The 11,307-nt window shown below is 42.5% G+C and overlaps 1 protein-coding gene across 7 annotated transcripts in view; it reads left to right on the forward strand.

Annotated features, from left to right (window-relative positions):
* The first annotated feature begins 2,809 nt into the window (after positions 1-2,809).
* The window catches only part of SNX13 (sorting nexin 13), a 68,889-nt gene continuing 60,391 nt past the window's right edge, over positions 2,810-11,307 (forward strand). For 5 of the 7 annotated variants that reach the window (XR_014579434.1, XR_014579435.1, XM_083823557.1 and 2 more), the window contains exon 1: positions 3,452-3,675. Coding sequence is in view for 4 of the 7 variants with exons in the window: in XM_083823557.1 (XP_083679683.1) it covers positions 3,664-3,675 (12 nt within the window). In the remaining 3 variants the exon portion in view is untranslated. Of the gene's footprint in view, positions 3,371-3,451; positions 3,676-11,307 lie in introns of those variants that run through there. The other 2 variants (XM_083823561.1, XM_083823562.1) reach the window with 2 other exon arrangements.

Genomic DNA, 11,307 nt, shown 5'->3' on the forward strand with positions numbered 1-11,307 from the left:
TATTTGATTAGAGATAAATATACTTGCCATAACACACTTCTTTGCAGAGTGCTTGCAGGTTTGTGGAGGTGACAATAAAAATAACGAGCGTACTGCTCTGCCTGGATGAGCATGGTACTCGTGTGGCTAAAAGCCTTCCGGTAAGTATGCAAGGTCATTGCAATGCTGATCCCATGGTATATCTGTAAAGAATGCACAAGGATAAAACGTGAGGAATACGCCTCTTACGGATGACTCATCAAGTTTAATAGCATTATTGTCACTTGAAGATAGTCTCAGGAAAACAAATAAGTGGTCAAGTGTTCCTGGCCCACCAAGTATTACTGATAATCCTTGAAATCATCACTGAAGCCTTGTTTCCAGACCTTCTCATACTAACTTAGAAACACTCTCCTCCCCAGAAGAAAATAATTCATACCTATGTTTTTTCAGTTTATTCCAAGAATGGAAGTAGACAATGTAACTGTTCAATGCCTCAGTGTTGGGCAGCTTCCTTTTCTCTTGCTCCTTTTTGCTACTCCCAGCAGACTACTCTCTCAAGAAATGTCTCATATCCTCTTTCCAAGCTGCTGCTCTCAGCTCTCCTCTTCTGCCTCGAGTCTACCTTTATGTGGTTCTGTCCTTCTTCGCAGCCTCATTCCTGCTGTTGCAATTACGCTACCTTTCCCTCTTGAAATTGATGGTGCTAACCTAAAGTTAAAACAATGGACTATACCATTAATATTTTGCAACGATATTAAGGCTATGCCAACATGTGTAAAAACGGGGAACAGTTTTCAGTACCACTGTTGGTAGGTTTATTCCAGCAACACAAGAATGGAAGGTGCTTCCCTGACTAGTAGGCTGTTGGGCTGCCAAATAGCAAGCAGAAGTAGCTGTGAATTCAAATTAGAGTACAAAGTATTAATTATAACCAAATCTTGGTCAGAAAAAAAAAATAATAGATAGTGCGGGATGTAAAACCATGATCTGGAAATCTATTTTTGGGGGGTGTAGGGGTAAAGGGTGCTGCTAAAGGGAAGGGATGGGATGTGACCCAGGCTTGAAACTGATGCTGAAGGGATGCTGATGCCTCTTTGAGGAAAGGAAATATGTTGAAGGACCTCACAGAAACTGTGAATGAAGTTATGCCAGAAATTAACAGCACTGTAAGGCTGAGATAGGTCTCTTCCCATAAACTGATACGCCTTTTCAAAAGTATGTTTGTAAGGGAGTAGAAAGACCTTTGTGATATAAGAATTTTCTTAGTCCCCTCTCCCAAACTGTTTGAAATAACAGCATCAGAGTTTTACAGATTAACAAACTACGTGTTACATGCAACAATATCATTCCTATTATTTGTTCTTAGCTTGTAACCTTTAGAAAAACAAACAGTAACATTTTTGTGAGGTTTGCATAAGATTGTCCTCTTCTAGCATCTACCACACTTAGGACATACACAGTTTTGCAGTAAGTTTTAAAATGGGGTTATGTTTCTTCTGAATAACTCACCTTATGTGCTTAAACATAAAGGGTAAGAGACACTTTGTTTTGCTAGACCATCATCTTGGTTCAACTACAGAAAAGCTATCATTTATTTATATTCATGTAAGTCATGAGACTTTCACATCCTGTTTACCCCTTACATTTTATAAGCTAGGTAATTTATCTTATCACTGTTCCTTGCCCAGAGAATGCATTTATGACTAAGTGACATGGCAAACAGTAAGTGTTTTAAGTATTTTAATTCTATTCATACCTAAATGTGTTTTTGCATAATTACACAACTGATGATTTACTGAGCACTCTGCTATATTATGAGTCCCTTCGGGGTTTCCTCTACCACAGACTGGAGCACAGGGCGTTATTTGGCTGAATTGAAGTGTGATGAAAGCTGTGAATAGAGAACCATAGTAAGGTATGCAAGTGTCTTCCAAATAAGCATCTACAGCATGCTTTATTTCTGCATGTAAATAAATGTCAGGGGACCAAATCAATAAAGTAGATATTTCACAACTCTCATTGCTCAATGGTTTTGAACAATTTTTAATTTATCAAGATGGTGAAATATCATATGCAAGGCCATTGCATGGTTCTGTTATTGTTAAACATATTCCTGAAAAGAGATTTCTGTGTGCTGTGAGATTTGGATTTTCTCTAAGGAATACACTTGAAGAAGAGTAATGCTGACACCAAATATTTAAACATGCAGAAGAATTTCAGAAGTACATAGCTACAAAATACTTTAAAAGGTTAATATTTTGGATTATTTAGAAAAGGCAAATAAACCACAATGAATATCAGGAGACTGTTTTTTTGAAAGTTTGATTCACATGACTAACAGCTGGGTCTCTGCAGGGGAAAAACACTGTATGAGTAAAACTGAAACTTGGTAATACGAATAAAAGCAAGAAGTGGGCAACCTTGAGCTGCTAAGTATTTAAAAATCCCTGTGAAAACTTTTATAAAGCCCAGCAGCCGTAAGAGCACCCTGTCCCCCTTTCCACCTCTGCAATAAACAACACAGGGCCTTTGCTTTTACTTGGTGAGAAAAGCAACTGTAATTGAAGTGTTTCTTTTTTCTTTTCTCCTTTTTTTTTTTTTTACCCCCTACATTATAGTAGTATTGCAGCTTTTCTTTCATCTTTTCTGGTAATCATTACTATTTCGTTTGTATGCATTTTCTCTTACTGGCAATGCAGAAGAAAACAAACACGTATCTCATTTCTATTCCTATCAAGCTAGCGCACCTGAAGTTAACTTAGTAACTCTGAAACCTAGTTAAACAAAACCAAAAAGACCATCAGAACAGTGTTTAATGGAAAAGCAACAAATTTCACACAGGAACCTTCACATGTATTTGAATACTGAGCTGCTGGAGTATGCTCTCACATGAGCAGAAGGAACTAGGCTGGCGGTATGTGAGGCGCAGGTTCTGATGTGTTTCAGTTCCACAATTTATGCCGCTACCTAACAATAATATCGGTAGCAAACATATAGAGGTTTCTTTGTAACATCTAGAGCAGGAAAAAGACATGCAATGCTGCATGCCCTACTGGAGTAGAAGTCGTGCTGTTCGGTCAGAAATGTGTAAAAGCGTTTAAATTAGCGACTGCTGCTTGGCACCGAAGAGCTCAGAGGAAAAGTAGAACCGCGTCTCGTCGGGGACGGGGCACAAAAACTGTAAAGTGCTTTTGGAAACAACGCCTCAAGTTCTCCTGCCCTCAACTTCTCCCTTGGGCTGCCGACTATTTGAGGCCGGAGCAGCCGAGGCCGGGCTCCCGCCGCCGCGAAGGCGCTGCCCGACCTGCGCCCTGCCCGGCCCCGCATTCACCGGCTTGCCCCGGGCCCCTGCGGGGGAGCCGGGCTGCCCATGGCCCCCCCTGCCCAGGTACGGACAGCGGCGGGCTGGTGAAGGAGGGAAGGAGGGAACGGAGGAGGGATCGGGCCCGGCCGGGGGCGGCCCCCATGGGCGGGCGGCGGCGGCGCACGGAGCCCTCGCAAGATGGCGGCCGCTCGGGGCCGAGCTACCGGGGCGGCTGCGGGGCTGGGGGCGGCGGGCGGCCGCTGAGGGAGGCGGCCCGGGGCTCGCCTGGCCGCAGGGTGGGGGGAGCTTTCCGCGCGGCCGCCGGCCTTCACCATGCTGCGGGGCTAGAGCCGCGGAGACGCCGCAGCGGGGTAATAATGTTAGCAGAGGTAAGAGCCCTGCCCCGGCCCGCCGGGGTGCGGGGGGGACGGGAGGGCAGGGAGCGGCTCTCCGCACGGCAGGGCGGGCAGCCCCGCGCCGCGGTCCCCGGGGGACGAGGGGCTGCTGTCGGCGGGGGCCTCGGCTGCTCGCACCGGCCAGCGCCGGGCCCCTCTTAGCGCCCTGCCTCCGCCCCTCTCCTCCGCCAGGAGCCGGCAGGGCCCTCCCGGGCCCCTTCACCCTGCCCGGCGAGAGGCCGCGGGGCGGCGGCTCGGGGAGGGAGAGCCGCACCTGGCCGGGAGGCCTGCCTAGGCCGCGCCGGGGGGATGCGCCGCCCGGCCCCCGCCGAAGCCCCTCCGACCCGCCCCGCTGCGGTGGCTTTGCTTAGTCAAGGCTCCGCGTTTTCTTTCCCCTTCCAAAGGCTTAAGCCGAGCAGTTCTGCCCTGGCTGGAGTTTCTGGCTGTAGGCAGTTGGTAGAAGTGAGCTGCATCTCCCTGCCCGGGGGTCTCAGCCCAAAATCGGACAGACGGCTATGAGACAAGTCTCTGTCTGAGGGTCTGCGTGGGTCAGGAGGGGCTCCCGTGCCAAAAGGTGATGCCCACGGGGGAGGCTCGCGTTGTGTGTCAGTCGCACTAAGCGAGGCTTTCCTCTGTACTTGGTTTTCTCTCCAAAGACGGATTGATTTTCTATTTTTAATCAGTCAACAAGGTGTCTGGCATACAGACGCTTCCCAAACGTGATGACTACGTTACGTGCATTATGTGTTTTGTAATTTATCGCTTGATCCTGCAGTGAAGGTTATTTGTCCAAAAATAAATTGTCTTAAAACTTAAGCATCTTACAGGATGAAGACTTGCCTTCTGACACCTGGAAAATTTAGCTTTGCTTTCCTCAGCGATAGCTAAGGAAGTACACTGAAGCTTTGAATTTGCATCAGAGTTTCAGGGCATTAGAAATGTGGCTCTGTGGAGTGATGAGCTCTCAAATCTCCCCAGGAGGGTAACATCTGCCAAGTGACTTAAACATGTAAAAATACATGACCTATTTTTGCACGCGGGGTATGTGATGGATAGTTGGAGTTAGTGGTCTGCATGAAATAGCCCTGGTAGGGATGATGTGTACAAGCATTAATACTTGCAATTGAGATTATTTTAAGGGTGTCATAGAATGTTCTGGGTTGGTGCCTCACACCTGACTTTTTGTTCTGTTTGGTGATGGCTGTGTGTGCCTATTTCAGGACACTTTATTGTCTTGGACTTGAAAATTCTTGTCTCGTATCATCCACGCTGCTATACCAGTGCCACTTATTCCATTGGCTTTTGGAGGTAAAACCTGAAGCTTGTGTTTGTTATGACTGGTTATGATACTTAGCCTTGGTATCTGGAGGACTGGGTTCTGACGTGTTCTACTTCTTGTTCTCATTACAAAATCTTTGTAGACAAGATGCTTTGAAGCATTGCAGGCTTGGTGTCTTCCAAGAAAACAAATTTTTAAAATTTTGGGGGCGTCTAGCAAAGTTGTAGGCAGGCTTTGATTGCTTGCCTGAACAGCAGTTGTGGGGAGGAGTTATTTAAACAACCAGACAGCTCTGGAACGGCAACAGCAGTGTTTGCAATTTAGAAGCAAACAAGAAAACTCTTCTGACATACAAACTGGAAGGAGTCCTTCTCAGTGTGCTTTTTTTGGCTGCTCTGATGGTGACTTGAGTGACTTGGTAACTAAATCACCTTGTGAAAACTGCGTGCATGCCTGTGAACTGTTTCACACTTGGCAGGAAGATGCAGATTGCCTGAAGCCTACTGATGCATATACAGTATTCTATAAACACTTAAATCTCCTTTTTTTTGAAAAAACAAAAACACTTTATTAGTGAAAAGTTAATTGGAATGTATGGTGGACTGGCATTAGAGTAGGACAATAGGGAGAACTGCATGCGTCTTTAGGCTGCCTAAATTTATCTGAATATCTGGATGCGGTATTTCCTGAACTATGAAGGCTGTACTAACTAACTTTAGGGAGGGTGAACGCCAGACAGCCAGTAGGTCTTTTTTTTCTGTCACAGAGTAACTGTTTATTTAAAAGCATACAGTGAAGTGAGATTAGAAAAAAATAAAAAACCTAATTTGGTGGATTTTTGTGGACGTGGGTAGTTTGCTACTGCCTAAAATGGCCAAGATCACCGTCAATTTTTGGGTCATTAAAAACTTGGAAAAAAATCCTGCTATAACTGCTAGTTTTATGAATTCAATATAATTAAGCAAAATATTTAAGTTTGCATTTTTAAGTGCGAAGACGAGGCAGGATCTGGTTCTGCATGTGCTGTTATCATATGGTTAAAATGTAACTTAGTTTCTCAGAATCAGCTTCCTGCATCCTTTGACTGTATCCATATATGCAGACCGCAGCAGATTCAGGCCAGTTCTGATGTGGTTAGAATTAGGGCCTTGTAATCAGTAATTTCAGGGGAAGATCGCACTTCCTGTCAGGAAAAAAATACTGGGTAGTTGGTTGGATTTTTTTTTTTTTCCCCTTACTGCAGGTCTTATTTTAGTTGCATCACAAATCGCATTGTTGGATGCCAGACACGTTCTTATTTACCTACCTAGCAAAGGCTGTTCCCCAACTTCTTGTCGTCTTTTTGGCCACTGGAACTCACTTTTGCGGTCGTGGCGATGCGTTCTGTCTGTAGGTGTTCAGGGTGCTGCTGCAACAGCTGTTTCTCTAGTTGACCTTTCTGTGTCTTTTCACTTGTTCCCTTTTTTTTACTCATCAGATGTCTCCTTTGCCATTCAAGACTCAGTGTGGCCTGTTCCCACGCGACTTACTGCTTCAGCACTCAGCGCTGGTTTTCTCCTCCGATGAAGCTGTGATGGACACGAGTTGCCCTTGTCCATCCCGTGTGTTTTCAGGTGGCTGCCTTCACCGTTCTTGACTTCTGTGCAGTGGCAACTGTACAGCCCTTGGCACAGCAAGGCAGCTGGTGCTTAACAACTGTGTCTTATGCTGTTTAATTTTATCTTAAATTCAGATGGGGGCAAAACAGGATTTCAGTGAGACTTAGTTTACAAGAAGTTTCAGAGCTTATTTATAATTGACAACCCGCAATTGAGTTTGCAGTCAGTATTGCCTCTCTGGAAGCATAAACATGCTCCTCAATTTTTCGACAGCTTCTTCTCCAATGTTTTTCTTATTAAACTGGTTTGAGATTCTTAGTGATGGCATCCCTCTGAATTTATCAGCAGCTAAATTTTCAACAGTTCAATTCTCGTTTTAGCAGAGAGACTTTGCAGTCACTAGCTAGTGACAGTTGAGAAGCTTTTTGAAATTTGACAAAGTAGGAAAAGTTACTTTTTCTTGTCTGCAACTGAAAATAAGCAATGTAAAATGAGCTCTGATTTGTTGATATTTATTGCAACCAGTCAAGATAATTCACCAACCACAGATAAATTACCTTTCAGTTAAACTACTTTTTATTTATAAAAGATGTATAGCAAACTTTTATTCTTGTTAAACTCTGATGGCTGAGACCACTGAGAGCTGTTTTTGGGGAAAACCAAGGAAATTATCCTGACTTTAAGAACAAAGATTGACTTAGCAGCTTGTTTTAACTTGCTTTAGAATAATAATGAATTAGCCTTACTGAAACAGTAGTACATTGTAATGTACATGTTCCTCCAACCCTGAAAGATGCAGGACACAGTTAACTGCTAAACTGCTAAACACAGTTAACATCTAAACCCTCTGGACTTCATAGCGGCCTTCCAGTACCTAAAGGAGGCCTACATGAAAGCTGGGGAGGGACTCTTTGTCAGGGGGTGTAGGGATGGGACAAGGAGTAATGGCTTTAAACTAAAAGAGGGTAGGTTTAGATTAGATGTTAGGAAGAAATTCTTCCCTCAGAGGGTGGTGAGGCACTGGCACAGGCTGCCCAGAGAAGCTGTGGATGCCCCATCCCTGGAGGTGTCCAAGCCCAGGCTGGATGGGGCTTTGGGCAACCTGGTCTGGTGGGAGGTGTCCCTGCCCATGGCAGGGGGTTGGAATTAGATGGTCTTTAAGATCCCTTCCAATCCAAACCATTCTGTGATTCTATGGCTCTTCCTATATAGGTGGTCATAAAGTGATTTGGTCTAATGGAGTTTTGCATCAGTTCTAAAATGTCAGTCTGTGCAGTTCCCCAAAACAGTGTGGAAGAGGAAAAGTGTGAAGCTTCTTAATTCAGTAAAAATCGTAATAGCTTGCCTGGTTAGATAGTTTAAGGAGCTTAAATGTTGATTTCCTCTGTTTGGTAGTGCTCTAGGGAATTATCTCTGGCTTAAATATGTTTGTCCCTTTATCCCCACCCTTACGGAGATGACAAAGCAGGTTTTCATCTGAACTAACATGAGGAGCATTGCTATTATTAGAAATGAGAAACCATTGGAGTTGTATGCGGGCTATTGGCAACACTTTTAAGAACTAATATTTTCAAGTCCCATTAACACCTTTCGCTGTCACTTGGCTGAAAGTACTAAGGCTGGAATAATAGAAAAATCAATTGTAATTGGCACTTTCAGTTACATGAGGGAGAAACTTCAAGAAGTGCGAGACATCATGATCTTGGGCTTAATTGCTTGTTCTCTTTTTTTTTTTAATTATTATTCCATAAGTAATCAGTAATCTTTCATTTCTGAACTGAAAAAATGAGGCGTTACCTCATGATGTAACCATATTGGAATATTTTGACAAGATCACTACCCTTGTTTACATAATTTCTATTGTATTACACTTTAATTGGGTAATTGTGATTATGGGTATGAGGTGAAATAGACATTGGCTTATAATGTGAGTAAGCGTGGTTGGTGGGTACGTTCATCTAGGCGACTTCTTTTATAACTGTCATTTATTTTGGAAATAAGTCAATTTCTATCCTGCTAGAGTTCAGGAGTATCTGTCAAGCATTTTATTCTTGCTCAGAAACAGAAATAGCTCTGAAATCCTTAGAGAAGAGAAGTAGATTTCTGAAGGACTTAGTGTTGCTTGGTGTTTTGTATATTGCAGGGGATGTGATCTCAGTGAAAGCTCTCTAAGACAACTTTACTTGTGAATTTAATCAATTGGCATTTTAAAAGCCCCACAAATTTTCAGCTGGTTTTGTCCAAGGAGGATTTTCTAAAAGTGCTTCGTAAAACAGAATACAGAGTTTGACCGCAGTGGTTACTTCAGTAGTATTTTAGTTCGAGGCCATTTCATCAGTGGCCCTGAAACTTCTGGAGTCCTGCAGGTTTGCATAGTTTCTCAGACAGTGAGCATGAGATTTAAGACCCATTTGAACCTCAGTAGGAGTCAGTCTGCCAGGTGCCAGCAGGAGAAGAGAAACCTCTGCAATCTCTGCTTGCTCACTTTGCACTGAAATCCCTTCTTGCATCAAATGGCAAGCGTGATGCACATACTGCAGCTTGGCTTGGTTAGAAGAACTCTTGGTATTTAGAACTGTTATCTATCAAGAACTGATTTTTGTTTTACAGGTGGGAGTAGTGCTATGATTTTTTTTTTTTTTCCCAAGAGAGGGGCGGTATGGCCAAGCTAAAGGTTCACAGGTACCTGTTGAGAACATTGATGTCTAGAGCGTTCGGTTAAGTATTGCAATCTGAGTTTTGGGTCAGAAGATGGGCTGCACACGTTTTCTTTCCAAGAATATTCATGAATTTGGGATCTGGCTTGCTTTGTACAGAATCAGCTGCTTTTATTACCATGTGATTCATATTTATCGCGTCTCTTCCTCTGCCTTTCTTGCCTCAGTTCTGTGTTTCTGGGAGGAACGGTGTGGTCTGAGTTCCATTTTATTCAAGTCTGTCAGTGCTATTATTGCATAAATATTGCTATTTTAATATCATGTATTTCTGTTCTTCCATATATGTTTGCAACCCTGAGGGCTAGCTCTGCTCCGCGCTTGTGCTGGTGCCATATAAGGCACTCTAGGTTAGGCTCGAGCAGGAAGTTTGCATTGCTACACATCCTGTGGGATGCTCCGCGCTTCCACTCTTCCTGCTGATGCTGTCAGACGAGGGCCAAGCAGAAAATACTCTCAAAGTTCATCGTGAAATTCTTGTTACAGCTAACCAACTGGTTATGAAACAGTGCCTCAGACTTGGCATAACTCCTGTCATAGCTCATCATCAGCGCTGAAAGCATGGGCAGAACGTGCCTGATGTTCCCGGTCATCCTATGGTCAGAATCTGGCGCTCCAGACCACGGGGATAAGCTAAAAACCTGGTGCTTGAGGAAAGAAGTATCCAGCCAGTGTAACTGTAGAAAGAATGTTTGTTTTAAAGTATTGCTGATCATAAAAATCATCTTGGAACTGTTTGACTTAAGGGCACGGTGAAACCTTGCTCATTGCTGTTCTAAGAACAGCTGCTGCAGGCTGACCAGAGCTGTCTTGGATCCTTTCTTCTTTGTGAGGCTGACACCTCTTCACTTACACCTCTGTATTTCATTGTAACAACTCCAGACTTAGTTTATTTTCAGAGTTTTCCTGAGTGTTGTATTATGGCATCATACAGCATCTTTCTGAAGCATATCTAATGATTTTTGTGATGTCTTGAAAATAATATGATTGGTAATACTGCTAGTTCTTTTGGTAGATAAGGAAAATGTATGTGCTTGCAATTGCACCTGTATTTTTGTGTGCAATTTTTTCCTCAAATGCTATGCTGAGCATTTTTTCCAGCATATGTTGGCATATTTGTTAATAGTTTTTACTTTAATTTTTAATATTGCTACCTATTGTTTGAGGTAGCTAGCTTCTTTTAACATAATTGGAAGAAATACGCTTATTATATTTTGTATATTCAAACAAGCATTTCTGATCACAGTGCTAACAAATTGGAATTCATTTCTGTAAAGAAAAATCTTTTAATATGATGATCTTAAAGCTTGTGATTTAACATCTCATTTACAGATTTAATCTTAGGGTACATTGCAAAACAACGAAAAGGGGGTTATTATGGTTCATCTATTGCTTATGTATAATTTTAAGATTATTGTGGGGGAGATTGTTTTGTGTGAAAGTGACTGTCATTGTTTTGATACAAAGATGTATCTTTATAGTGCTAGGCTGCTGGGAGAGTAAGTATTTTAAATTTTCATTCCTTTTTTTCTAAACTGAGTACTCAGTAGCTGTGCTAAACGTAATTTACTTGCACTGTTTGTGTACAAGCACTGAGTGCCTTGCTTTATGGCATGACGTTATCTCTTTTCTGCTTCATGCTTGCGTTAATTTGACTTTCTTGTGTTAATGATGAAATAAGTTTTATGTATTTACACTGTCTGGACTTTGGATAGTATTGGTCTTGTCTTTCAGTTGGCAATTGCCCTACTACAGCTTTTTAAAGAGTTCTTAAGAAGATGATGAGTTAGAAATAGAGACCAAAGGCAAACTTTGTTTATATAAATGCTCCAAAGCTCTTCCCTACTTTATTTGAGAATACAGTAAAGGAAAATAAATAACCAATTATTGATGGTTTGCTCTTGCCTATCACTTTCTTTTATTTTTGCTTTATTTTACTGATACCTTCTTTTCTCTTGTTTTCTATTCAAAATTGTTTTGCTGTAATAGTCTCAATATGTTAATGTTTTGCTTGCGTTCTTAATTTTTCTCTTGA

The sequence above is a fragment of the Anser anser genome (assembly GCF_964211835.1).
Source record: "Anser anser genome assembly, chromosome: 2".
NCBI classification, from domain to species: Eukaryota; Metazoa; Chordata; class Aves; order Anseriformes; family Anatidae; genus Anser; species Anser anser.